Consider the following 27,866-nt stretch of genomic DNA (forward strand, 5'->3'; position numbering starts at 1 on the left):
TTTATTTTATTACATTTTTTAAGTGGGGGTGCTGTGGGATTATTTAAGATGGTCTTTGAAGAGGTAGGGTTTCAGATGTTTTCGGTAGATGGGCAGGGACTCCGCTGTCCTAGCTTCAGGGAGAAGCTGATTCCACCATTGGGGTAGATACAGTACATGTCATAGAATGAGCAGGGGTTTAAATAAAGGTGAGGGCAGGTTCATTCCGATGATGTTCTTGACTCCAGACAGACCGGTTTTAACATCCTCCCATTAATCACTGAACATCTCATTCATCTCTCAGTCACTGTCCCTATCCTTCTCAACTAAACGCTTTATTAGGTCTAGGTTACAGATCTAGGTTACAGATCTACAGTCATTCCAAATGGCACCCTAGTCCCTATATAGCGCACTACTTTTGACCAGAGCACTGGGCGCTAGTCAAAAGTAATGCACTATATAGCAAAATATGGCAACCTAGATCTGATCAACAGCTGTGATCCCCAGCCTCTGGGTACTAATGCCTTCTCTGTACATGAGATGTATTAAGATGAAGGCTTCTCCGCTCGAGGGAAGATATCTATAGGATCTCATAATAGCTGACAGTCCAGTACCTTACAGATGAGTAGCTTGGTGTTCTGCAGGACGTCATGGTAGTGTTTCGCTGTTGCTGGGTTGACCCCCTGCAGTTTGGCCGTGGGCAGGAGCAGAGCAGAGAGGGTCTGTTCAGGATTCCCAGAGCTCAGCGCCTCGTTGATCTCAGCTATAGCAATAATACCTGGAGGGGAGTTGAGACAGACAGCATGTGTAATGACACTGAGTCAGGGGGAGTTGAACCGCACAAAGCAGCAGGGAAACAGCCCTAATGATACTGATCTCAGGACTACTTCATCATCGATGTGCCCTTGAGCAAGGCACTTCATCTTAATTGGCTCCAGGGGCACCGTACTAATACTGTATGGCTAACCCTGTAAAACAACCCATCTTCTGCACCTATCTGGTGTACGTGACAATAAAACATTGTATTATTATATAGACTGTATTTATTTCGTCAAGACACTGCTGACTTTTCTCCCAACTTAGTGAATGGTTAGACTTGGGAGACATTGTCTACATCCCGAATGGCACCCTATTCCCTATTTAGTGCACTACTTTGACCAGAGCACTGTGGGCCCTGATCAAAAGTAGTGAACTAAATAGGGTGGCATTTGGGATGTAGTCAGTGTCGAGACCGTTAGAGGACTTGACTTACGCTCATGTTCTTCATGGACCTGTAGGTTGACAGTGTCGATGGTCTTCTGAACATCGTTCCAGGTGAGGAACTCCAGGCCTTGGGACAGGCTCTCGGCTCGGAGACTGATTAGAGTGTCTGCATACCTGAGAGACAGAGGGAGAGGGGGACAGAGAGTGGGGGAAGGGGCAGGGCCAGGCAAGGTTACACATTAGGCAGACAGACATTTCTTCTTCTAGTTACCTGTGTGTGTGTGAGTAACTGTGGTGAGCTGTGGAGTTCTCTCTCTGGAGCAGGGGTCTCCAACAGGTCAATCACGAGCTACCTGTAGTTGGCCAAACATTTCTGAAAGTACATGCTTTTTCACGAGTTCCGCCGCAAACTTTCATGAACAAATCTCACAAGTATCAGACACCGCAAGCTTCCAGCTACTATCCAATCAAAACCATCTTGACATTATCCCACCCCTGGTTAGCCACTATTGGCTTAAAAAGCCAAGCGTAACACCTGCCAATTAATTTCAAGCAATATTGCCACTTTAGCAAACTCATTATGTGCAACAGTACAGAAACATTGCTAGACCGACAAATTGCTCTCTCTAGATACGCAATTAAAAGGGGAATTAAACTCAAAAATGTGTTCGCTTTTTTCCAGACCTTAAATTGTCTTTTGATGTGATTTAAGCATTGACATGGACTCAGATCATCCAATTTAATTGGTTCTCCAAGAATCATTTTTATTTTGTGAGTGAAAAATATAAACAAATCCAAAACCAATATAAACATCCTCCAAATCCCACCAACATCAGCCGCCTCAGAGAGCAACTGGTCCTTGTTTGGGAAAACACACACCAAATCCCACCAACATCAGCCACCTCAGAGAGCAACTGGTCCTTGTTTGGGAAATCACACACCAAATCCCACCAACATCAGCCACCTCAGAGAGCAACTGGTCCTTGTTTGGGAAAACACACACCAAATCCCACCAACATCAGCCACCTCAGAGCAACTGGTCCTTGTTTGGGAAAACACACACCAAAGCACGCAACAGGTTGACCAATACAAGGGTTGAAAAATTGGTGGCCATCCGGGCAAATGTTAGGCTTTTTGAGCCTGACAACGAGCCATCATCAACAAGGTTGGAAAGTGACAGTGAAGATGAGACCTCAGAGTCTGATGTTCAAGAGGTGGACATTGAGGAGGTCCAGGGAGAAGACATGGAAGCCTGAGAGGAAGACAACCAAAGCTTTAGTTTAGACTATCATTTTACAGATATATATTGAAAACGTTTTTGGGAGATGCGAAGGATCATTGGGGATCATTCAATATTCCCTTTCTTTTGTTGTTCAGTGAAATCATCCCATGTGAAGAGTCAACTAATTAAAGTTCAACACCTAACTAAATTGTTTTTTTTTTTTTACTTCCATTGGAAGGATTTAATCATTTGCAATTATGTCTACTTATGATAAGGTAAAAGGTTTCATGTTTCTGTCTCCATATGATATGGTAAATATATCCAATGCAAAAAACATCTTCATTTAAATGGTATTAATATTAATTTAATTATTAATTCATATTAATATTATTCCCGTTAATTTCCACGGAGTTTCCACCTCTGAATATTCCCAAAAATGTGAAACCAAATATTTAAGATATTTATTTAACATAATGTGGGAAGTGGTCAGTGGGGAAGTATGGAAAACTAATGTCATATTGTTTTTCATTTTGTGATGTTAATAAAAACTGTAAGGACCAAATACTGTAACTTGGAAAGGATACCCCCTTTATCTGTTAAGTTTTTATCCAATATGTTGTGAATACAATATGAAAAGTAATGAAGGTATGTGTTTAGGAACGTGATTTTAGTTTTCTAATGAGATAATAGTTTTTGATATCTTTTACACATTAAGAAGCCAGGCCCTGAGTGAGGTCAGAGAGCTTGTCAGTATGACGGATGCCCCTTTTGACCAAGAGTGCATAAAGGCTTGGAAGAGGAATCAACCCTTAAACCAGGAAACGTGAGGCTGGTAGCTTCATGTTGGAAATGGTTAAAACTTTGAACCTCAACACGAGGTGAATAAATGAACACCTTCCTTTGGACCAGAGAGACGAAAAGCTGCAGCTCATGTCAATCGTGGTCCGAATCCTGAATGCCAACACGATAAGGAAGAGGCGAGAAGCTGACCTTAGACAATCAATTGTACAGCTGATTAGCTGTCTTAAGTCAGATCATGAAAAGCCAATCTAAGTGAGACTATCCTACTACGCTCATCACCAATGGGAACCGTCAGCTGGTTATCTTCCAGAGTGAACAACAGTAGAAGACGGGAAAAAAGAGACCCCTTGCGGACAATCAGAGCCATACAGCTGGAAGGCCAACAACTTTCCGAGAAGGCTTGGTTCCGACAGAGAGATATGACGACCGAAGGCATTAAACACGTAAATATATTAACGATCTCTTATTCCAAACGGGCAGTGGTTCGTGTGCAAAGTTTGAGGTTTATGGGAGAATAGTTATAGAATGTGTCCCTTTTTCTGTCTCCCTCTTTTTCCCCCTCTCCATCTGTGTAAAAAGCCGTCATATTTTGTCAGTCCACTAGGGACCTTAGTCTCATGTAAAGGGTGTATGTTTATTCTGTGTTATAATTTAGTTAGCTAGTAAATAAATAATTAACACAATTTGTGTAGTACTGAATAATGAGCTACACTGGGGTTTTTGCAGATCCAAGAAGGTTATGACTGGTCAGAATGATGATTTGATAAGAGGTAATGATTAATAAGATGACTGTTTATCGATGAAATAGGTAAAGACCTGAGAGTTTAACTCGGGAGACGGTAACTCTAAACAAATTATTCCGTGGTGCCCCAAATACTAATGTTAATTGTACATGATTCATTTAAAATTGGGTAACAATTAAACAGTTAGTGGATTAAATAAGTCATCAGATTAATGGAAGTAAAGTCACGACACTATCTACTCCGATTTCAGAGCACTCTCGTCTGAGTGTGCCAGAGCGCAGAACAACTGACGAATTTACAAACGCTCAACACCCGTTGAATACGGCCGGTGTTAGTAAACGTTGGAAAAAGAGTGTAAATTGTTGCCGGAAGCACAATTACAGTCATCAACGCTCTGGATAACATAAAAACAGCCTAACCAGGTCAGGTCAGATGAATTGAGAAGTAACAGTCCTATGACATACACACACAGGAGACAGGGCCATGACTACACCAATGAGAGGAACCACTTAAGTTTCCTGCCTAGCAACTGTCTGTCTAGATGTGCAAGGAGTTGACTCCGCCCAGTAGAGGGTATAAATATATGTACTTGTGGAAACATTTCTGTCTTTTCAGCTGTTTGACCCAGTGTGTGAATAAACTTGTTTTAAGCTTTTTCTAGTTGTCCGTTTGAGTTTTTAACTTGGTTTGTCAGAACCTAATAACATCAAGGACCTGTGAAGAGTAGCAGGGGAGAAGAGAAGCAAGCTAGAAAAACCATTAGTAACTTGCGATATGTTACATTTCATTTAAGTAGCTCTCATGCAAGAAAAGGTTGAAGACCCCTGCTCTAGAGGGACAAAAGGATAGATAGTTGGTGTTGGCTACCTGTGCAGGTTGTGGTGTTAGCTACCTGTGCAGGTTGTCCTGATCCATGTTGCTGAAGCCCAGAGGAGAGTCAGTCAGCTGTTCAGTAACAGCCTGGGGGTCCTTGGTGTCCAGGACCTCGTTGAGCACGGCCACCGCAGACAGCATCTCTACTGCCACACACAGCTCCTCATGCCCCAGTCCTGCCTGCTCAATACAATAAGACAGAAGGCTCAGTGACCATATACACCTGGACAGACACACAACTGTCTGCACACTGGCCAGCCAAGCTAGAGAAATCTATTACTACTTTGTTGTGCCAACTAGCACCCGCTCACAACTGTACAAGATAATATCATAGCTTAAAATAGGAAAGTGTAATTTCAACTCAAATGTGTGTGTGTTAGTGTGTGAATGCCTGCATGCGTACGTCACCTTTGCCCCCTGTATCTGCAGGCTGAACAGTTCGGTCTGGTAGAGGTTGGCAGCTGTCTGGTAGACAATAGGAAGCTGGGCCTCTGGGTTCATCAGCTCCTCCACCGTCTCTGCTGCTACGCCATGACGAATGGCCGCGTTGATCGCTACAATGGCCTCCAGTTCTGAACAGGAAAACCATCATACTCATCAATCTTCATATAATGCAGATGGCAAAGGATTAGCAACCTAAAAATACTCAAACACATTTATTCTGATGTAATTCATATAAATTACTGGAATGGGAGGCGAGGGGTGCTTACTTCGTTTCTCTGCCTCAGCAAAGTCGTTGGTGGAGCTGACCACCCTCTGAATCTCCTCCCTCTGCAGCATCATTGCACCTCCAGCGTCCTGAGGTCCAAAGAGAAAGTGTTTGGGTGAAAAGTTCAATTTAATAGAAAAATCCTGGTTCTGTAACACTAATGCAACTTTAATCAACAAATAAAGTCCGGGGCTGTTGAAGGCAAAAACACATCTACACAGTGTATTAGTATTCTCCTTTCTTTTGACAGAACACCTTATATCCCGACACCTGTAAAAACCTACTAGACACGCATCCACTACTTTGACCACTGGCCTTACCAGCGGTGTAAAGTACTTCAGTAAAAATACTTTAAAGTACTACTTAAGTAGTTTTTTGGGGTATCTGTACTTTACTATTTATACTTTTTGCCAACATTTACTTTCACATTCCTAAAGAAAATGATGTACTTTTTACTCCATACATTTTCCCTGACACCCAAAAGTACTCGTTACATTTTGACAGGAAAATGGTCCACTCACACACTTATCAAGAGAACATCCCTGGTCATCTCTACTACCGCTGATTTGGCGGATTCACTAAACACAAAATGCTCCATTTGTAAATTATGTCTGAGTGTTGGAGTGTGCCCCTGGCTATCCTTCAATTAAAAAAATAAAAAAATTAAATTGTGCCGTCTGGTTTGCTTTAATGTAAGGAACTTGAAATATTTTATACTTTAGTTCATTTTAGCTATTCCATTTACTTTTGATACTTGAGTAAAAGTAAAAAAGTATTTGGTATTAAATATACTTAAGTAGTATTTTACTGGGTGACTTTCACTTGAGTCATTTTATATCAAGGTATCTTTACTTTTACTCAAGTATGACAATTGAGTACTTTTTTAACCACTGGGCCTTACTGACCCGAGCCTTGACTTCGCAGTAGGAGGTTAAGTGCTCCAGGTACCAGTGGGAGTTTGCCTCCTGGACCCCCAGCATTCCTAGAGCGGGCACCCTGAGCCCAGCCAGCAAAGCAGCCTCGTCCTGGGCAGAGATGGCCTGGTTCACCTCCCGCACCGCCACCTGGGCTGGAGAGACAGACAAGCGGGAGCAGGGGTTGGATGGAGACACTGGCCACAACCCCCCCCCCCTCGGCCACTACCTCTAGACCATGTGTGGAGGGCTGAGAGTCCGCGGATTTTCACTCCTCCCTTGTACATGATTAAGGTCAATGATTAGTTAGAAACTCCTCTCACCTGGTTGCCTAGGTCTTAATTGGACACAAATTGAGAAGAAATAAGGAAAAGCAGCAGACACACGGCCCTACAGAATTTGAGTTTCACACCCCTGCTCAAGACATTCTGAAGGCCTATCCTAGAGATGTTCATTATAGAACTGAGATCATAAGACAGGAACTGTAGTTACTGTTAACACGGTCAATGCTGCTCTGGATCTCCTGCTGGGTCAGCAGCTCCTCATAAACATCTCTCTCCTCTGTGGCTACAGATGAGCGCTGAACACGGAGACAAGAAAAAAGCATCGTGTTAGATGGACTATAAATGTACATTCTTAAAAGGATAATACGAGATACTGGCAATCAAGCCGTTTTCTACTTAACCAGAGTCAGATGAACTCATGGATACCATTTTTTTGCATGCTAGCTATATCGGTAGACTTCCAGTCATTGCTCGAATACTAGTTAGCATTGGCTCGCAAAACTACCTTCAACTTCCTTCAAACTGCACAGTAAGACATAAAAATGGTATTCATGAGTTCATCTGGCTCTGGTCAAGTAGAAAGAATATCGCACTATCCCTTCAAGCTTTTTTAAATGTTGTGCATATTGAAACTAAATCTGTCATGCTAAAATTGTTGATAATCTGGACATCATATTAACTTCAGATTTCATGTCTTTGCTGAAGAAATGTGTAATTTAACACAGTGGGTCATGTTTACACAGAGTTAGTGAGGAGTATGGGAGGAGAGATGCCAGTTTGTTTGGGATGACTAGTGTTGTAGTGGGAGTTCAGCTGACGCTGCAGCCACTGGAATGTCATGGCAAGTGTTTCAGGTGGTAGTCACTGCAGACAAGACCCATATACTACCAATTCTCACTACCTCTCTGCCTGGTCTAAGAGGTTTCTGTTCAGAACAGGGTCAAGTTGCTGATCCATGATGAGTTTTGAAAATTCTACCAGAATCAGGTCCCATAGATCTCTGGTCAAAAGCAGTGATCTTGAAAGAGAATGGGATGCCATTTGGGACAGACTTTTTTTTACTGACTCTTGCGTGGAAAGGACAACAACAGGGAGGCTCTCAGAGTTCCTCACCCTGCCTGAGGCCTGGTCCTCCTTGCTAGCCTTGGCCCAGCTCAGTGTAACCTGGTAGTCCTGGGCAAGCTCTTCCCCAGTGTTCCTCAGCATGGCGTTGGGGTTCTTCAACGCCCCCATGGTCACTGTCGCCTCACCCTTATCCACCGCCTCGTTGATGGCAAACACAGCAGCGTGCACTGGGGACAGAGGAAAGAATAAGTACCACTCAGAAGCAAACATGTCTATCTATGGGAGGTCAGACTTTTGTTGAAGCCCAGCACTAACACAACAGATTCAACTAATCATCAAGGCCTGGATTATCTCAATCGGATGTTTTTGTGCTGTGCTGGAACCAAACCCTGCACACCCTCTGGGTCTATTCAGGAGCAGGATAGAAGAGAACAGTGTACTGTACTACTTACAGGCTGCCTCGTCCACTGAGAGCTCGTTGGCCAGGATGCCTCCTATCTTACTGAAGGTTGGCATCTGGATGCCGTACTTCTCCAGCTCACTCCGCATGTTACTGATCTCCTCCTCTGTGGGACAGACAGGATCACATTACAAACAGGTCAGCCAAACTGGCACAGCAGGAAACCTCTATACCGTAGGAGCAAAGGAGGTTGGTGGCACCTTTACTGGGGAGAATGGGCTCATGGTAATGACTGGAGCGGAATCAGTGGAATGGTGTCAAGTACATCAAACACATGGTTTCCTGGTGTTTGATGCCATTCCATTTGCGCCGTTCCAACCATTATTATGAGCCGTTCTGTGCCTAGGAGAGGGACTGCTCATTCACTAGCAACCTATATAACATCAGGACACACTGGAGATTTTAAACAGAACGGTAAAGAGACGGGTTTGGTATTTCACACACTTCACTCATATCAACCACGTTACAATCATCTCCACAGTGCTTATCGAATTGAACACGCAGCTGGGAGTGAGTGATGACATTCTGTTTCGATCAAAACTAAACATGAGCACCAATTATGTGTCATTACTGTACGCGCCCACACGCGCGCCAGCCGAGGCAATTTAAATGAGTCTTCAGAAGACGCCCTGAGGCTCATGTTTTCCTTTAGTTTTAAAGGGAGGTAGTAATCACTAGAGTGGTTCTTCCTTCACGACAACGCTGTATGTTATGTCAGCGTTCATTCTGGAGCAGTTAGCTACATGCAACATGCTTATTACACTGTTGTACAACTACGCAGCAACTGTTGTTACAGGTTCATGGACCCAGCCTCCAGTTCAAACCTGGCTGGTGCCAGGCAGAGAAGAACGCTATGGGTTGACGTTAGAGTACAGGATGAACTCCAGCTATGGCTCCTATCATACCTCAAACTATCATGATGTAGTAGAGCTGGTATAGCCTGGTCTTACCTGTGAAGGCCACTTTCCCCAGCAGGTCCTGGATCTGTGGTGCAATGCCCAGTTTGAACAGGTATAAGCTGTGGGGGGGAAAGGAATGGAAAGGAATGAAGCTCCAAACTTAGATTTAACGGTTAGGAAGAAAGGGTAGCAAGCTGAAGTTAAGATGTGGCTGTTTACTCAATAACTCAGAGGCAGGGGAAACCTACATTTACAAACATCTATACATCTGCATCCATCCACACTTCAGCCGAGCTTGAATACTTCAGAAATGAATCCTTCCTCTTGCCTTGGGTTAGCAAGGAAACCACCATATTCCTTTCACCTATGAAAGCATGTCAATCCGATCAGTGATGACTTGAAGGAAATGAAGGAAGGAAGGATGCATCCCAACAGGACCTTGAAACATCCATCTGCTCCAGATCAAACTAGGAGTGTGTCAGCCAAATGGCAATGTCCCCTTCTCCCCACAGGGGGGCATTGTGTGCTCAGAAGAAGCAGCAGTAACAATCCTGACATGCAAACTGCACTGTCCTGAGTCCTGTCAGCCTGAAACTAACCTAACACGGCAGGCGTAGAATGACACCTGAGCGGGGTCCCCATTTCCGTTTTTTAGGGGAAATGGAAGTTGAAAATACTGTATCCCTGAAAACCAGAAATATCCGCTTTCTGCCAACGCTGCTAACTATGGGTGGCCTGAAACAAACAGGTGGCTGGAAACTGCATTCAACTTTCATCTGCCAGCAGGTTCCTGATAAGTTGGCATTCATTATATTGGGCTAGTGCCTGTAACTATGTGTATGAGGAGGCTATGATAGTGCTATGTTAGCCTCTAAACTCTGAGTGTGTGTGTGTGTGTGTGTGTGTGTGTGTGTGTGTGTGTGTGTGTGTGTGTGTATGTGTGTGTGTGTAAACAGGGACACAGGTCTGTTCCTTAGTGCTGTAAAGTCTGCTGAGACAGAGGTAAGGCCAAAGGTTTAATAGGTTGTTAACCCATGGCTGGCTGGTAGACTCAGTCCTGCTGTGAGATAAACAGCTGACTGAGACTGAGGATAATGATGGAGGCTTCGTTAGATCATCCTGCTGACTTGGTCAATAAGAACGTAGGAAGGACACGGAAAAACATCCTCCTTCCTTTCCCTCCACACAAACACACTCTCCCCCCTCTTCACACACACGCAAACACAAAACGTGACACCGTCACCAACACACACGCATGCCCAACCAATCCCATCAGATCCAGAGTCAATACTTATGTTCAGTTTCCATTCTATTGTGGTGCCCTTCAATTTTTCCACTGTACTGAATTCTCAACAAAGACCCATTAACCCAGTGTGTCTACTTCTCCTCAGAGCTAGTGTATTCCCTGGCTCCCAGTGGGGGTTAGACCAGCCTGCCAGGAAGGAAGATCACGTGTGTGTGTGTGTGTGTGTGTCCGCGCACACACACAGGGAGGGAAGGAAGCTGATCCTCATGGGCCCTGACCAAACAGCTAAAAAAAATTAAGAAAACAAGCCAACTCGCTAACACGTTCACTCCAATTCTCTGCCACATTCAGATGCGAGCCACCCTTTTCTGTACACATTACAGTGTACATGACATAACTGTATACATGAGTCAGTGTGGGCACAGAAAGCAGAGCCCGGGAAAAAAAAAAAAAAAACTCTGTACAAAACCTCCTACTAGTAGTGACACTATTGACATCACACAATGACTAAGTGTCACTACAGAGCTGTTACTTCTACTAGCACCACACTATGACAGCAGCTCTCAGGTGAGATTGGAGACTGAGGCGGTCTTAAATGGCACCCTATAAATAGTGCACTATTTTTTTAAATAATAATTCTCCCCAATTTCGTAGTATCCAATTGGTAGTTACAGTCTTGTCCCATCACTGCAACTCCCGTCTGGACTCGGGACAGGGGAAGGTCGAGAGCCGATAGGGCTCTGGTCTAAAGTAGTGCGCTAAATAGGAAAAAGGTTGCCATTTGGGATGGAGACAGTGTAGTCTTGCCTGTTTCTTTTCTGGAGATGTTAACAGGGGTGTGTCTACTACAGTATGCAGTGATATCAGATGTTCAGTGTTCAAAAGGATGAGCCAGTCAGCCGTTACAGTACGTTGCTGGACCTTAGCCCTCTCAAGCCTGTGTGACGAGTACGAATGCACAGTCCATAATCAGGACATGAATCAATCATGATCTTCAACACACTTTTATTCCGTTAATAAAGTTATTCAACAGTTATGCCTCTTAGTATAATAATCTGAGGCCAGCTCGCATCAAATAGGTGTGAACCTGCCATAACATTGTTATATAACATTATGCCATGTAATGTGTGTGTGCTGCATATGCAGTGCATTCGGAAAGTATTCAGACCCCTTGACTTTTCACATTTTGTTACGCACAGCCTTATTCCAAAACGTATTAAATCGTTTTTTTCCCCACATTAATCTACACACAATACCCCATAATGACAAAGCAAAAACTGTTTACTTTTCTTTAGCAAATGTATAAAAAAAATAATAATGAAATTACTTAAGAATTCAGACCCTTTACTCACTACTTTGTTGAAGCACCTTTGGCAGTGATTACAGCCTAGAGTCTTATTGGGTATGATGCTACAAGCTTGGCACACCTGTATTGGGAGGAGTTTCTCCCATTCTTCTATGCCGATCCCCTCAAGCGCAGTCAGGTTGGATGAGGAGCGTCGCTGCACAGCTATTTTCAGGTCTCTCCAGAGATGTTCAAGTCCAGGCTCTGGCTGGGCCACTCAAGGACATTGAGACTTGTCCGAAAGCCACTCCTGCATTGTCTTGGTTGTGTGCTTATGGTCATTGTCCTGTTAGAAGGTGAACTTTTGCCCCTGCTTTGGAGCAGGTTTTCATCAAGGATCTCTGTACTTTTCTCCATTCATCTTTCTCTCGATCCTGACTAGTCTCCCAGTCCCTAGTCCCTGCTGCTGATAAAACATCCCCATAGCATGATGCCGCCACCACCACGCTTCACCGTAGGGATGGTGCCAGGTTTCCTCCAGACATGACGCTTGGCATTCAGGCCAAAGAGTTCAATATTGGTTTCATCACACCAGAGAATCTTGTGTATCATGGTCAGAGTCTTTAGGTGCCTTTTGGCAAACTCCAAGCAGGCTTTCATGTGCCTTTTACTGAGGGATGGCTCCGTCTGGCCACACTACCCTAAAGGCCTTTTTGGTGGAGTGCTGCAGAGATGGTTGTCCTTCTGGAAGGTTCTCCCATCTCCACAGAGGAACTCCGGAGCTCTGTCAGAGTGACCATCGGGTTCTTGGTCACCTCCGTGACCAAGGCCCTTCACCCCCGATTGGTCAGTTTGGCTGGCCAGCCAGCTCTAGGAAGAGTCATGGTGGTTCCAAACTTCTTCCATTTAAGAATGATGGGGGCCACTGTGTTCTTGGCGACCTTCAATGCTGCAGAAATGTTTTGGTACCCTCCCCCAGATCTGTGCCTTGACACAATCCTGTCTCTGAGCTCTACGGACAATTCCTTTGATCTCATGGCTTGGTTTTTGCTCTGACATGCACTGTCAACTGTGGGATCTTATATAGACAGGTGTGTGCCTTTCCAAATCATGTCCAATTAATTGAATACACCACAGGTGGACTCCAATCAGGTTGTTGAAACATCTCAAGGATGATCAATGGAAAAGGATGCACCTGAGCTCAATTTCGAGTATCATAGCAAAGGGTCTGTCTACTTATCTTATTTAGACGAGTTAGTTATTTTTTATAAATTTGCTAATATTTATAAAAACCTGTTTTTGCTTTGTCCTTATGGGGTATTGTGTGTAGATTGATGAGGCAAAAAAGTGATTTAATCAATTTTAAAATAAGGCTGTAATGTAAAAAGAGCTGTGGAAAAAGTCAAGGGGTCTGAATACTTGCCGAATGCACAGTAGAGAAGAAAGCCTAACGCTGGAGGATGTGAAGTTAAATCCCTCTGAGCAGGATGAAAACCATTTCCAGTTCCTCTTTTATATAATACAGGTATTTGTCTCACTGCAAGTTGGGATTGCACATGAAAAGAAAATAGGCTTCAGATAAAAAGATGGAACTACTGTAGGCCTATTAATTAAAAAAACAAAAAGCTGAGTGAAACAACTTCCAAAACAACATCTGGCTTTACTTCTAGAGCCTGATGATATGTGTGAGAATGACATCATTGCCATCACTTATACACCTGGACAATATTATCAAAGGAGACACTAAATGACTTGAAACAGCCTAGGCTTATAGATTGAGTCATTTCCTGTCTACAGACGGTTTCAACGTGTACAGGAAGTCACCTCATCAGTTCCGAGAGTGAGTTTGGGAAATTACTGCTTATTGCCACACAAATGTTGAAGATGGCACATGTTTTAACCACAAACTGAAACCAAAAGGACCACAGACTATAATAGTTTCAACGTTCATCCAGTCTTTTTCGCTTCTCTTGGTTCACACAATCTTGTTAGCTTTTTCAAATGATCCCCTTTAGACAGTGATATCATGTGATATGCTTTTAGGACTCATCAAACCTCAGAAGATGAGCTAAAAACATACAGTGCATTTGGAAAGTATTCAGACCTCTTGACTCATCAATTTACACACAATAACCCATAATGACAAAGCAAAAACAGGTTTTTAGTAATGTTTGCAAATAAAAACAAACTGAAATACCACATTTACATAAGTATTCAGACCCTATACTCAGTACTTTGTTGAAGCACCTTTGGCAGCGATTACAGCCTCGAGTCTTCTTGTGTATGGTGGCTGGGCCACTCCAGGACATTGAGACTTGTCCCGAAGCCACTCCTGCGTTGTCTTGGCTGTGTGCTTAGGGTCGTTGTCCTGTTGGAAGGTGAACCATCTCCCCTGTCTGAGGTTCTGAGCGCTTTGGAGCAGGTTTTCATCAAGGATCTCTGTACTTTTTTTGTAAATAATGTATTTCAGTTTTTTTTTTTTTAAATACATTTGCAAACATTTCTAAAAACCTGTTTTCACTGTCATTATGGGGTATTGTGTGTAGATTTTTGATTTCATCCATTTTAGAATAAGGCTGTAACGTAACAAAATGTGGTAAGTCAAGAGGTCTGAATACTTTCCGAATGCACTGTAGACCTCCACAATATAAAGTGTAGTGAAGAAACAGAAACAAGAAATAGACTAGTGTGTGGTAGACAAAGAGTAAGATGATGTAAGCAGTAAGCCTAAAGGGGAAGGGGGGGGGGGTCAGTAAGAGACAAAAAAAAACATTGTGTTGGAATTCTGTCTTACCTTAATGCGTGTATGCAGTACACTACCTTGGGCATGTTTTTGCGATCGTACACATCTGTCGTTTCGGGATAGAATATCTGAAAGTAGAAACCAGAGGAGGCATTAGTCATGGATCTTTCATTACGGTCTTCTGATACCTTGTTGAGTGCAGCGGCCAAGGAGTCATATCAAGAACACTACATCTTTTAGGCAGCCAGTTTCATTTTCAAGCTGTGGCAGTCTGACACTATTCCTCTGTATCTACCTGGTCACTGCCACACACCTTTAGTTGCATTACAGTGTGTGCTTCCTTTCTCACTATACATACAGTACATCTGGCTCCTGTGTACGTGCATGTGTTTTCTCAGAAGGGAACAGCACTGCTGAACAACAGTGAAGGGAACAACCGTGAAGCATCCTATTCCCCTGCCCTGATCATTCTTGTGAATTAAAATGAATAGAGAAACATTTTCAAGCATCAATAATGACAAGAGCCCATAATAACCATATGAATAAACAATATCTCATATTCATTAGTTCTATGTCTACTCCTAAGATTCTGCTTCCCCCAAAACAGAGGAACTGATCAATTGATTTGATCATCAAACAGTCATCTCCAGAGCGGTTCCAGTGTTAGCATCACATGGCATGACGATAAGGTGGTAGCATTCTCCATATCAGCTCCAGTGGGAACACCTTTTGTCCCTACCCATAAAAGATGCATTGGTGCTGATAACACTCTATTTGCGGTAGCAATAGTAGTACAGGCACCACAGTTAACACCCTCCTAGCGTTGGTCACAGGCCTCTCATAAGAAAACAGTAGAACGGTGTGCTTTATTTACCTGGCCCAGTGAAAGTCTCACAGGTGTTTGTCTGCGTATGTGTGTCCTTTGACTTAGTAAAATCTGTCATAAAACAGGCAACTCAACCTTGTGATATCGCCAGTTACGACTGGTTATGATACTGTATGCCACTGGAAGGATGGACTTGGGCAGTGTGTGTTAGTTTTACCTTGGGCAGCCCTACAGATTCCATGGCCCGTAGCCACTGCACCGTGTTGTCTGTGTGTCTGAAGTGAAGTCCTGTGTGCTGGAGACAAAAACAGGCAAAACAGAAACATTAGATCCCACCAACTGAGTCTTTTGTATATAACAAATAGCATGTTTTTGGTAGGAAACGCACGCACCAAAAGATGGGAGTGTGTGTGTGTGTGTGTGTGTGTGTGAGTGAGTGTGTTGTGTCAGCTCTCTGCCCCATGGAAGATGGTTGACAGGAAGTGGAAATGTCTGCGATGGATCTGGGATTAGACACTTCCTGTCTGACTCCATGGAGGTGTGGGGGGGGGGGGGGTACTAGATAGGGGAGTAAGTATGCGGGAGAGCAGAAGGGTGGTGTGGGGAGAGCAGAAGAACTAGATGGGGAGATGGTGTGGGGAGAGGGGGGGTACTAGATAGGGGAGGAAGTATGCAGGAGAGCAGAAGAACTAGATAGAGGGGAGGTGGTGTGGGGGAGAGGGGGGAGAGGTACTAGATAGGGGAGGAAGTATGCGGGAGAGCAGAAGAACTAGATAGAGGGGAGGTGGTGTGGGGGAGAGCAGAAGAACTAGATGGGGAGATGGTGTGGGGGAGAGGGGGGGTACTAGATAGGGGAGGAAGTATGCGGGAGAGCAGAAGAACTAGATAGAGGGGAGGTGGTGTGGGGGAGAGCAGAAGAACTAGATGGGGAGATGGTGTGGGGGAGAGGTACTAGATAGGGGAGGAAGTATGCGGGAGAGCAGAAGAACTAGATAGAGGGGAGGTGGTGTGGGGGAGAGGGAGGGGGAACTAGATAGTGCCCACTGCCACCCAGATTTGTGGTCGTGTGTATGTGTCAGTTTTATTCAGTATCCTAGTAGTTTAGTTAAATGAATAGTCTGAAAAATAGTGTCAAGTAACTTGACAAGAGCTTCAACATTAGAGCGTGATAAGAAATGGCATCATGCCAACTTGATAGAATGTTGATCTGAAGTGTAAGAGTATTCCGTGGTATGAGGACAAAGGTCACCTTGTAGCGGGTCTGGTCCCTGTCGTAGATCTTCTTCTCAGACACCATCTTGGGGGCGAAGAACTTGGCCAGTTTTCCAAGGTAGACTCCGTTCCTCAGACCCTCCTCTAACTCTGTGGTGGGGGGCAGCTCCTCCTCTACACACGCCTCCATCCACCTGGGGATACGCAAACACACTGATCTCAGAACGGAAAACATGGAAAAAATAAAAAATATTTCCTGCTTTGCTCCTTTGGGGGGGGACCCATTATGGCATAATTGACCTGAATGGGGATGCCCGTTCTACTAATTCTATGACGGCAACATCTGTTGTCATTCATTTGAAGACGACTGGAACAGAAACTGAGGGATCTCACAACAAAATGGCCACATCTCTCAAGTCATTCATATGGAGCAATAGGGAAGAGACACTGATATCACAACCGAATAATACAGTTATTTTCTAGAAACAAGGATCAATGTTTCCTTTGGATAATTTGTTAGGCTGGGTATAGGGTCCTGTCCTGCCTTTTTATCCTAATGGTGAGGCCAGATAAACACTAGAAGAGACACTGATCCCAGAACTTCGTAGGTACATTTAACTATCACAGCTTTGAGGAGCTTATGGATAATGTCATTTCCATTTAACAAGGACCCATGAGCACCAACATGTGACGTTCACAGAAGCATATCAAATTGGGTGTCAAATGAAGGCTAAGAACCTATATTTTTGAGAAATTAAAGCATAGATACATTTTTCAACCATTTTCCATCCAAAAGATTAGGCCCAAGTAATGGCTTTGATTTCTGGTCAAACGTATGGAAAAGAGGACTTAGAAAACCTCTACTAGAAAAAGTTAAGAAATTGGAAATGTACAAAACGCAATATTGTTGAAGTAAAGACCCCTGCCAACTAATAACCACACTTATACTTAGTTTGAGAAATAATTTCTGTAAGTTTAAGAACCATTGCCTTGTGCCTTGTAATTCCGTTACCAAAAACCCACACACAGGCCTACCAATTTGTTTGTGTTTTTACTGATATACATTTAAGTGATTATAACTCATAATTCTGTTACCAAATCGGAATTCCAGCGATTTAATTGGCTACAATGGAAAATCATAGCAGCGACAAACCACATTTGGGTCACCTGCTACAGTCCTACCTTCCACTGGCATACTGTTGTTCAGCTCATCTCTCATGTTCTCTCCCGGCTCTTACTTACACCTACCCATGAGCTCCCTCTCTTTTTATTTACCGTAACCAGCATCTGCACCCACTGAGCACCGACTGACACCGGACGTTCAAAAGTTATCAAAGGTGGGTCAGTCTGCCCTGACCTTGATATCAACGTCCATAGACGTTTTTTGGCCGGTCCGGAATGGCCTTGATTTGGCCTAGTACTTTTTTTGTAATTTTTTTTTTTAACACTCTTTCTCTCCCCAATTTCGTGATATCCAAATTGGTAGTTACAGTCTTGTCCATACGGGAGTTGCAGCGATGGGACTCGGGAGAAGTGAAGGTCGAGAGCAATGCGTCCTCCTAAACACGACCCTGCCAAGCCGCACTGCTTCTCAACACACTGCTCGCTTAACCCGGAAGACGGCCGCACCAATGTGTCGGAGGAAACATTACAACTGGTGACCGAAGTCAGTGTGCATGCGCCTGGCCCGCCACAAGGAGTCGCTATAGCGCAATGGGACAAGGACATCCCGGCGGCCAAACCCTCCCCTAACCCAGACGACGCTGGGACAATTGTGTGCCGCCTCATGGGTCTCCCAGTCGTGGCCGGCTGCGAGACAGCCTGGGATTGAACCTGGGTCTGTAGTGACACCGCAAGCACTGCAATGCCTTAGACCACTACACCCCTCGGGAGGCTCCAATTTGGCCCAAACATTTAGAGTGCAGTCCAGTATAATGTACTGTACTCTGATGTACTGTACTGTCCTGCGAAGTCCAAACCTGTGAAACAGACGTCCATGATTGGTTCAGATTTTGTCTGGTCCGGACCAACCAAATGTGATCTTGTTTAGGGGCGAAGCTCATTAGAATTACATTTACATTTAAGTCATTTAGCAGACGCTCTTATCCAGAGCGACTTACAAATTGGTGCATTCACCTTATGATATCCAGTGGAACAACCACTTTACAATAGTGCATCTAAATCTTTTAAGGGGGGGGGGTTAGAAGGATTACTTTATCCTATCCTAGGTATTCCTTAAAGAGGTGGGGTTTCAGGTGTCTCCGGAAGGTGGTGATTGACTCCGCTGTCCTGGCGTCGTGAGGGAACTTGTTCCACCATTGGGGTGCCAGAGCAGAATAATAGCCAGTGTGTAGAACAACACCCATACATGCAAAGGATGATATTGCATTTTTCTAATCATGTACCTCTTCAGGATACATCACCATGAAAAGAATGACATTCATATCCATAATTATGCATTTATATGTAGTACAAATCAGGGACCCATGATGTAATTCCATAGTTCTGTAATTCTTACTGTAGTTCAATACCCAAAATAGATGTTTTCATACTCAAGGTGTCATGTCATAGCTGACACCCCATTCTGTAGTTTTGGGAAAACGTGGCCGCATAAAGGGAGGATTGACACATATCAGAATAAAAAGAAACGCATGGCTTTTCTCTGCAACTTCACTATTACCATTACACTTCATTATTATTCCAGTTATTACCTCTAAATGTTAGTCTGCTATACAAATTAAGAAATGTCAGATTGGAGAGGATTGTCACATTTTGATATTGACAACTTAACACATACGCTATCAGACTCAAAAGACATGTCATTTCACTATTGCATTACACTTTACTGCTTTTCTTTCCCTTTTCATACATTTTTTGTATTGTTTTTGATGCGAAAATTTTGGTTAAATGTACAGTACCAGTCAAAAGTTTGGAACCATTTCCCGGTTTGAACGCTAGGTTTTGTAGACCTAAGACAACAGTAACATACAGTACCAGTCTGTACCAGTCATTCCATATCAAAATACGTTCTTTGGCTCAAGTTAACTTCTCTCAATATGAAAGCTGTCGTCATGGATACAAGCAGATATAAACTTCTCTCAATATGAAAGCTGTCGTCATGGATACAAGCAGATATAAACAAACAGAACCTTGGTCGGTCCCTTACCTGAGATCTAAGAGCATGTGAGCCATCACCTGACTGACTGAATGGCCGCCTACACTAGTGCCATGAGAGTCAATATTGGCTTTTCCCTGTACCTACAGTCCACGGTCCAAGAACAATGTCGTTAAGTTTGTCAAAAAGCACCCTGGAAGCACCTGGATGATCAAGACTCTTGGAAGAATGTTCTATGGACAGATGATTCAAAAGCATACAACTTTTTGGACGACATGCGTTCCATAATGCCTGGCGAAAACCAAACACTGCATTCCACAGTAAGAACCTCATACCAACGTTTAAGCACGGTGGTGGTAGTGTGAGGGTTTGGGGATGATTTGCTGCCTCAGGACCTGGACGACTTGCCTTAATAGAAGGAACCATTGGTCCCATGTGGCTCAGTTGGTAGAGCATGGTGTTTGCAACGCCAGGGTTGTGGTTTCGCTTCCCACGGGGGACCAGTACAGAGAGAAAATGTATGCATTCACTACTGTAAGTCGCTCTGGATAAGAGCGTCTGCTAAATGACTAAAATGTAAAATGTAAAAAAAGAACCATTAATTCTGCTTTGTATCAAAATTATACAGCAGAATGTCAGGCCATCCGTCTGTGAGCTGAAGCTGAACAGCAGCAAGACAATGATTCAAAACGGACAATCAAGTCTACATGAAACATTTCTAAAAAGCAACGAATTTGAAGTTTTGGGATGGCCTAGTCAAAAGTACAGACCTAATCCCAATTGAGATATTGTAGTAGGACTTGAAAACAAGCAGTTCATGCTTGAAAACCCACAAATGTCAATGAGTTACAGCAGTTCTGAATGGGAGAGTGGGCCAAAATTACTCCACGGCGACATGAGAGACTGATCAACAACTACAGTAAGTGTTTGGTTGGAGTCATTGCAGGTAAAGGTGGCACAACCAGTTAGAGTGTAAGGGGGCAATTACTTTTTTACAAAGGGCATTGGGTGTTGCATAACTTTGTTTCTGAAATAAATGAAATAAGTATGTAATTGTTGTGTTATTTGTTCACTCAGGTTCCCTTTAACTAGTATTAGGTGTTGGTCGAAGATCTGATAACATTCAATATAAAAAGAAAATGCAAAAGTAGATAAAATTACAAAGGGGGCAAATACTTTTTCACAGCACTGTATACAAGCAGCTACTGACATAACACATTACATGTCAGTGTGTCTATAAATGAACTGACATGCTTGGTGATGATAAACCGTCTCGGTCTGTGGCATTAATTGACTGGTACTGATCCAGTGGACCCAGAGAGAAGAGGCCATTGTTCCAGCTCCCACACTCACTGTCCAGCATACAAAGGCTTTTTTGGAACAAACACCTTAGGCCACACAGACTGGGGAGTTTTTCAGGATGAAAATAAATGGAGGCAAAATCCTTGAGGAAAACCTGCTTCACACCAGACACTGGGAGGAGAATTCACATTTCAGCAGGACAATAACCTACAACAAAGCCAAATATTCACTGGAGACACAAGAAGCGAGTGAATGTTCCTGAGTGGCCAAGTTACAGTTTTAACTTACATCTGCTTAAAATTCTAGGGCAAGACTTAAATTGCTGTCTAGCCATGACCCCCAACATCTTGACAGAGCTTGAAGAATTTTTTAAGAATGGGCAAATATTGCATAATACAGTTGTACAAAGCTCTTATGAGACTTACCCAAGAGGACACAGCTGTAATTGCTGCCAAAGGTGTTTCTAAGATGTATTGAGGGGTGAATACTTATGTGGGGTGAATAATTACTAATCAGGGTATATTTCTATTCATCTTTAAGAAAAAAAATCCCTTTGACATTTGAGTATTTTGTGTAGATCGACAGTAACATTGCAACTTTCAAAAAAATATTTATTATTTAAACCTTTACTCCTGGGAATTGGCCTACATGGACAGGGCTAAATTGAAATGTTTTTTTTTACAGAAATATGAAAAGAATTTGCATAATCATGGTAGAAATTTAAAAGGAACAGCTTGGAGATTACGGGAACAATTTTAGACCAAAATGCAAGTACACAACAGTTCACCTGACAAGAGTGAATCCAAACATTACACTTGATTTTATTTGCATTTTACATTTACTCTACTTTTTGCCACATTTGTTGATAACGAAATCTGAAAGTACTCTGGATACATTCAGTAAAATAATATTCCTGGAGAATGGGGGGGGGGTAGATGCAACTTAAGACAGAACAATTACAAGGGTTTAAATGAGGACCAACTGGTATCTCCAATTGCCCACACACCTCTCCAAAGTGTGCACAGTTCCTAAGCAATTTCAATGCACTTATGACGCGAAGAGTCTTTAACGATAAGGTACTTCTTTTTAGCTCTCCTAGCTGTGCCGTTGAGGAACTAGAGCAAGCACACTTGTAGTCGTTTCATTTGAAACACAACCCTGTAACGCGAATACCATTAATGTGATGACTTATTTTATAAAATCAATTAACTGTTTAATTATTACGTGATTAAATGAATCATGTAACAATTAACTCATTAGCAATCTTTGGGCACCACGGGAAAAGTTATTTAACGAGCTACTATCTCCCGACTTAAACTCAAGATAAATATCTCTTACATCAATAACAGTAAAGTATTAATTATTATCATCTCATTCTGAATGTCGTTGACTTCAACTCTGCACAAACCCTAGTCTAAATGATTCAGCGATAAATAATTAGGACAATTTGTGTAACTAATCACACAGAATTACATAAACACACAATATATACTGAATTGATTACTAACATAATCCAATGAAAAGTCCCTAGTAGACTAACCCAATATGACGGCTGGTTACACAATGAAAAGGGTGGGGAAAGAAAGAGCGGGAGAAGGAGAGAAAGGAATTCAACTATCGTACATACAGTTGAATAATACGCGCATCGTGAATATGGATATTTAGCACCCTAACAACCGCTCATTCGGATTTAGAAATGCAACATTTACGCTTATATGTCTGTCGTCTCTGTTGAAACCCCTCGATCCGTCTGACGAATAGTTTGACAGAAAGTCTCTGGTTGTGTAAGTCTCTGGTTGTCCACCAGAGGTCACAATGTCCTTAGTAGTTGGCTTTGTTCTGGAAGTGTTCGTTAGACTGGATTCATTAGATGTTCCAATGGTCGTTTGATAGGGAAATGTTCCTCTTTTCTCGTCTTTGGTCGAGTTGCCTAGACTACGTTACATGCAGACCTGTAGGCGGTGCATGTCTTAGTCTAGTAGTCTTATTCTTTGTTGAGTTTCAGAGAATCTTACCATTTCGTAACATTCAGCTCACACTGTCGGTCACGCTGCACATATACTGGTCTAGTAGTTTTAAACCATTTTACACGCTAGTAGCAACCCGGCAATGTACTGGTCTAATATGGTAATTCTTTAGGAGTCCTTTATAAGCACTCAGGCAAAAGGGGCGTTCCATCCTTTTGGCATAATGTCTGTGCTCACGTGGGCGTGGTTACTGACTGGGTAAAACTTTGTATGAAAAACATCTAATTTAGTTGGCTAAAATCACATTTTATCTTCTCACAAATAGTTTATTTAATCATATAAGTTACATTTAGATATAACTCTGACATATACACTGTGAAAGCTCTTAAAGTTACAATATTTCCGTCATAGCGTCTTTAATGATATCACAAAATACATTATCTGACATGATTGTTCTTTAAGTCCCTCTCGACCATTCCCCACATTTTTTGTTAGAAATATTGCTTCATTATCCACTTTGATGTTGTGGTTTTGGCGGGAAGAATCTCTTTGTAACAAAAGGGTTCTGTCCCCTCAATACTGCCTGGCATGGGAGAGAAAGTTCCTGTAAGGTATTTACGACCATGATAAAACTGTCCAACTCGCCCAGGAGACGAGGGTCTTGAAACCTTTGATTAGCCGGCACCTTTGATCTCCATCCAGGAGGGCAAGTCCTGACACCTGCCATCACACAATTACTGTTGTTTACGCAATCCAAAAACTGTCCATTATAAAACCGCAATCTGGGTCTGGTGGGCATGATTAACATGACAAGATATAAAATACAATCTTACAGTGTTAGTCTTTCAAAAAGTCAATTTCAGAGAAACAGATCGTAATTTGTGTTTGCATTGAAAGAGTCATGAGTGCATTCAGGTGCTGCAGCAAATTTTCTTCACAATAAACATACACTCATTAGGCTCATTCTGTTCAGAACAACCCAGGGTATATCAACATGTAATTTTGTAACAGTACATCAAATCATGGATCATAAACGCTGACACTGTATATGAATTTTATGCTAGTATGACATCAAAGCTGTATTTATTATAATCCTCAACACCTCATCTTTCAAAATACAGAGTCATCTTACATTTTCAGCATTTCCCTCACTCAGACAAAAAAAAAAAAAAGTTGACCAATTACCGGGAGGGATGGAGCAACTTCTTGTCGCATGAGGTGCTCAAGTCCAGAATGTCTGTCCATCAAAAAACCTATGCAACACTGTGAAGGGCAGAGCCAGAGCTCAGACATCATGTATAGCTTATTACTGTAAAGCCACTACGTTCCAATTTAGGCCCTTATTAGGGCCCAAATCAGCCTGTGTAAAGGGCTACAGAAAAAGTTTGTTTTGTATGTTTAGCTCACATAATTTAAAAGTATGCATTAAGGTGTCTGTAATAGAATAAACGTGGCAAAAACAAATTTAGACATGAATAAATGCATTTCTATAACTTCCAACATTGTAAAAAATATTTTAGGAGAGCCAAGATGGAGGAGCGGTAGCTTCTAAACAGTGCCCCACGTCATCTAGTGTATATAAATCATTGCACAAACCTTGAAAGCTGGACTAACACCACTCATTTAGATGTTGAACATTGTAGCAAGTGTTCCAGTTGAGAATAATGTTAAGTTCCCTATAAAATGTAAAGGTAAGATTTGTTTCAATTAGTCTCATTTTGCGACGCTTTGACTTGGCTGTGTGAGCTAAATTTGTAATTGATCGCACTGTTGCTAGCTGCACAAGGTACCTGGTCACCTCAATCAAAACGTCCTAATTTTGGGGCAGATATAACCATTATCCTCATCCTTCCTGTAATAAAAGTGTCCGCCCTGCTGCTGTGCCTGCCTGTTTCGATGGGGACGGCTGCTGTAATGACCGAGTCTCTCACCCCCCTTGTGTGCCCCTCGTGATTGTTTAACATTTCAAAATGCAAATTGGGAAGCAACTACTGTAGTTGTCCATATTAAAGAGAGGAGTGTCTTGGCTATTGCAGTTTTTTTTAGGACATTACATTTACTGTTAAGAGTAATGCATGGCTACTAGCAGTAGGTGTTACAATATAGGAGTTAGTGATCTAGCTAATGCGTCTTGAGTTTTCACTTCCTCAGGTGGTGAATTAGCACCAATTGAGTTAGACTGAGTATATCAAGCATTAGGAACACCTTCTTAATATTGAGTTTTGAGCTCAGAACAGCCTCAATTCGTTCGGGGCATGGACTTTACAAGGTGTCGAAAGCCTTCCACAGGGCCAAGTTGACTCCAAAGCTTCCCACAGTTGTGTCAAGTTGGCTGGATGTCCTTTGGGTGGTAGACCATTCTTGATACACACAGGAAACTGTTGAGCATGCAAAAACCCAGCAGCATTGCCGTTCTTGACACAAACCGGTGCGCCTGGCACCTACTACCATACACCGTTCAAAGGCACTTGAATATTTTGTGTTGCCCATTCACTCTCTGAATGGCACACATACACAATCCATGTCTCAAGGCTTAAAAATCCTTTAGCCCGTTTCCTGCCCTTCATGTACACTGATTGACGTGGATTTAACAACTGACATCAATAAGGGGTCATAGCTTTTACCTGGTCAGTCTGTCATGGAAAGAGCAGGTGTCCTTAATGTTTTGTATACTCAGTGTATAATATTAGTCCACATAAAGATGAAGACAAATTCATCTCTATTGTAAATTTTTTTTAAACAAAAACATTCTGGAGCTCTATTTTGACAGCACAATATAACAAAAAGTCAACCAAATATACATGACAATCATTGTATAAGGCTGCATATCAAAATATGCTGAATCATGCACTACTGCTTGGACATGTTAGACGTAACAACTCATTATGAATAACATCTCATTAAAACAGGCCTAAAGACAGTACTCTTTAGAAAGGCTTTCTGTTGATAGCTGTGCTCCTTGGTGTCCTTCCAGCGTCAGCTGTGTCCTTCCAGCGTCAGCTGTGTCCTTCCAGCGTCAGCTGTGTCCTTCCAGCGTCAGCTGTGTCCTTCCAGCGTCAGCTGCCCTGTGTAGTTGTCCATTTTTTTGTCTTATTTGGTTTTAATTGTATGCACAGATTATTCTGCATAATGAAAAGCGCTTTACATATATAATATTATTAATACTCAGTAGTTTATTACACTTCTTAATAAAGCATTATGATTTACTTTAACTTTTTAAGATGCCTCAAATGTATTGTGTTTTTGTCTGCTCTATTTTATTACAACATGTTCTCTTTTACTAAAAAACAGGTGTCTTGACTGTTACGTTAAATTCATTTTATTCAACATTGTCTTGTAGAGCTTGAAGACATTTTCCAAAACATATGTATGACATTGAGAGACTGATACCAATTGTTGCACATTGTTAGCATAGGCCTTTAGATAAATGTGCAATTTTTTTTTTTGGAGTACTCCAACAGTCAAAAAATGTCAAATGCCCATCCCTAATCCAGCCTACCCTTCTCCATCCTGCCCACCTCCATCAGGCCTACCCCACTACCATCCTGCTCACTCCATCAGGCCTGCCCTCCTCCATCTAACCTTTCATGACAACATCCCTCCTTAGTCTCCTTTAATTAAAATGTGTGCGCGCGCATAGGCTAAACCACCAAAGCAAAGACAACACTCTGCCGCAACATGCGTCAGCACAATGAACACAAGCAACACACCATCCCCTCTCCTCTGTCAGCACTAACTCATCTGAGCGTGTGGTTCTTAATGGACAACCACAACAAACAGCGGGGGAGACATGGTGTTATTATGGCGAGTCAGCCCATTCCGTGCAATGGTACCCTATCATGTTGATTGATTTATGCATTTAACTTCATTGTGCATTGTAGAGTTTCATTGCAGAGTGAAAGGTTCATTGTATCTGCCTATCATTGTAAATTCCTTTGTCCTACAATCTTGCTAAAGAGGAATAGCTAGTGATAATATGCTGTAATTCTTCACCAAAACCCTGCTGGCGAATGCCAAGATAGAGTTTATGGGGACGTATTATTACAGCAAATTGTATATCAAAGGAAACGTGAGAGGATGGTGACGGACACAGAAAAAGCAACTCTTCTGAAATAGAATGCAAAAACAAAATCAGCAAAACAGACGACTTGTAGGTGACAAGAACAGGTCTGCCTCTTGGCCTGGGCTAAAATAACAGGAACATGAACAGCTTTGGCACATTTAGCCTTTGAGGGTGCAGTAACCAACACCAGTTAAGTCCAGTACCATTCAGTGAAACCAGAGCCTGTACTCAGTGTCTCAGAGTGGCAGTGCTGATCGAAAATCAGATTAGCCTTTAAGACCATAATGGATAATATTACATGGACAGGAAGAACCTAATCCTAGATCAGCACTACTATTCTGAGACACTTTGTGAATACGGGCCCAGATATTACTTGGTCCAATGTGGTCATTCTGGGCCATAATGTTCCTGAAAAACTGGGGAATTAGGGCAACAGGCCTGGAGAATGACTGGTGCCTCATGCATCCCATGAAGCAAGTCATTTTTAAATCAGTAACAAGAGGTACACACTGTTACTGATAAACTAACAGGATAACTTGTAGCCTGTTTCTACCACATTTGTTGTGGAATGAGTAACACACACACACAGTGTCCGGTCTGTGCATTGGGAGTTATGCGCTGTCAGATCGGCACACTTCTGCACTAACATGACCAAATGTAAATCTAGCATCTTGGAACGGTGCCATGGCCACTTTCCACTCACTGCAGTACTGTGACTACAGAACTGGCCCAGGGGACTAAAGGAAAAACACAACCAGGCCAGCCCTCGCAAAAAGAACCACAATAACGAATCAAGAATAGAGGAGGTGTGACAAGAGGCACAGAGGGCTTTGTGTGGGTAGAGATGATAGAGATAGCAGCACATCTTACTATGTCCGTCTGATGACGGTGAACACTTCATGAGAGTTGGTTGCGTGGCAGGATGGAAAGACGGCCGGCCTACTGTACTGTGCAC

General features: G+C 42.6%; 1 protein-coding gene across 2 annotated transcripts in view; it reads right to left on the bottom strand.

Annotated features, from left to right (window-relative positions):
• The window catches only part of iqgap2 (IQ motif containing GTPase activating protein 2), a 102,473-nt gene that overhangs the window by 42,905 nt on the left and 31,702 nt on the right, over nt 1-27,866 (bottom strand). For both annotated transcript variants that reach the window (XM_045706983.1, XM_045706982.1), the window contains exons 3-15: nt 16,502-16,658; nt 15,470-15,547; nt 14,478-14,554; nt 9,204-9,271; nt 8,246-8,359; nt 7,842-8,020; nt 6,937-7,024; nt 6,436-6,599; nt 5,532-5,619; nt 5,230-5,393; nt 4,841-5,001; nt 1,232-1,356; nt 594-757 (exon numbers count right to left, since the gene is read on the bottom strand). In XM_045706983.1, the coding sequence (XP_045562939.1) occupies nt 594-757; nt 1,232-1,356; nt 4,841-5,001; nt 5,230-5,393; nt 5,532-5,619; nt 6,436-6,599; nt 6,937-7,024; nt 7,842-8,020; nt 8,246-8,359; nt 9,204-9,271; nt 14,478-14,554; nt 15,470-15,547; nt 16,502-16,658 (1,627 nt within the window). The remainder of the gene's footprint in view (nt 1-593; nt 758-1,231; nt 1,357-4,840; nt 5,002-5,229; nt 5,394-5,531; nt 5,620-6,435; nt 6,600-6,936; nt 7,025-7,841; nt 8,021-8,245; nt 8,360-9,203; nt 9,272-14,477; nt 14,555-15,469; nt 15,548-16,501; nt 16,659-27,866) is intronic.

Source organism: Salmo salar, chromosome ssa24 (genome assembly GCF_905237065.1).
Source record: "Salmo salar chromosome ssa24, Ssal_v3.1, whole genome shotgun sequence".
Taxonomy (NCBI): domain Eukaryota; kingdom Metazoa; phylum Chordata; class Actinopteri; order Salmoniformes; family Salmonidae; genus Salmo; species Salmo salar.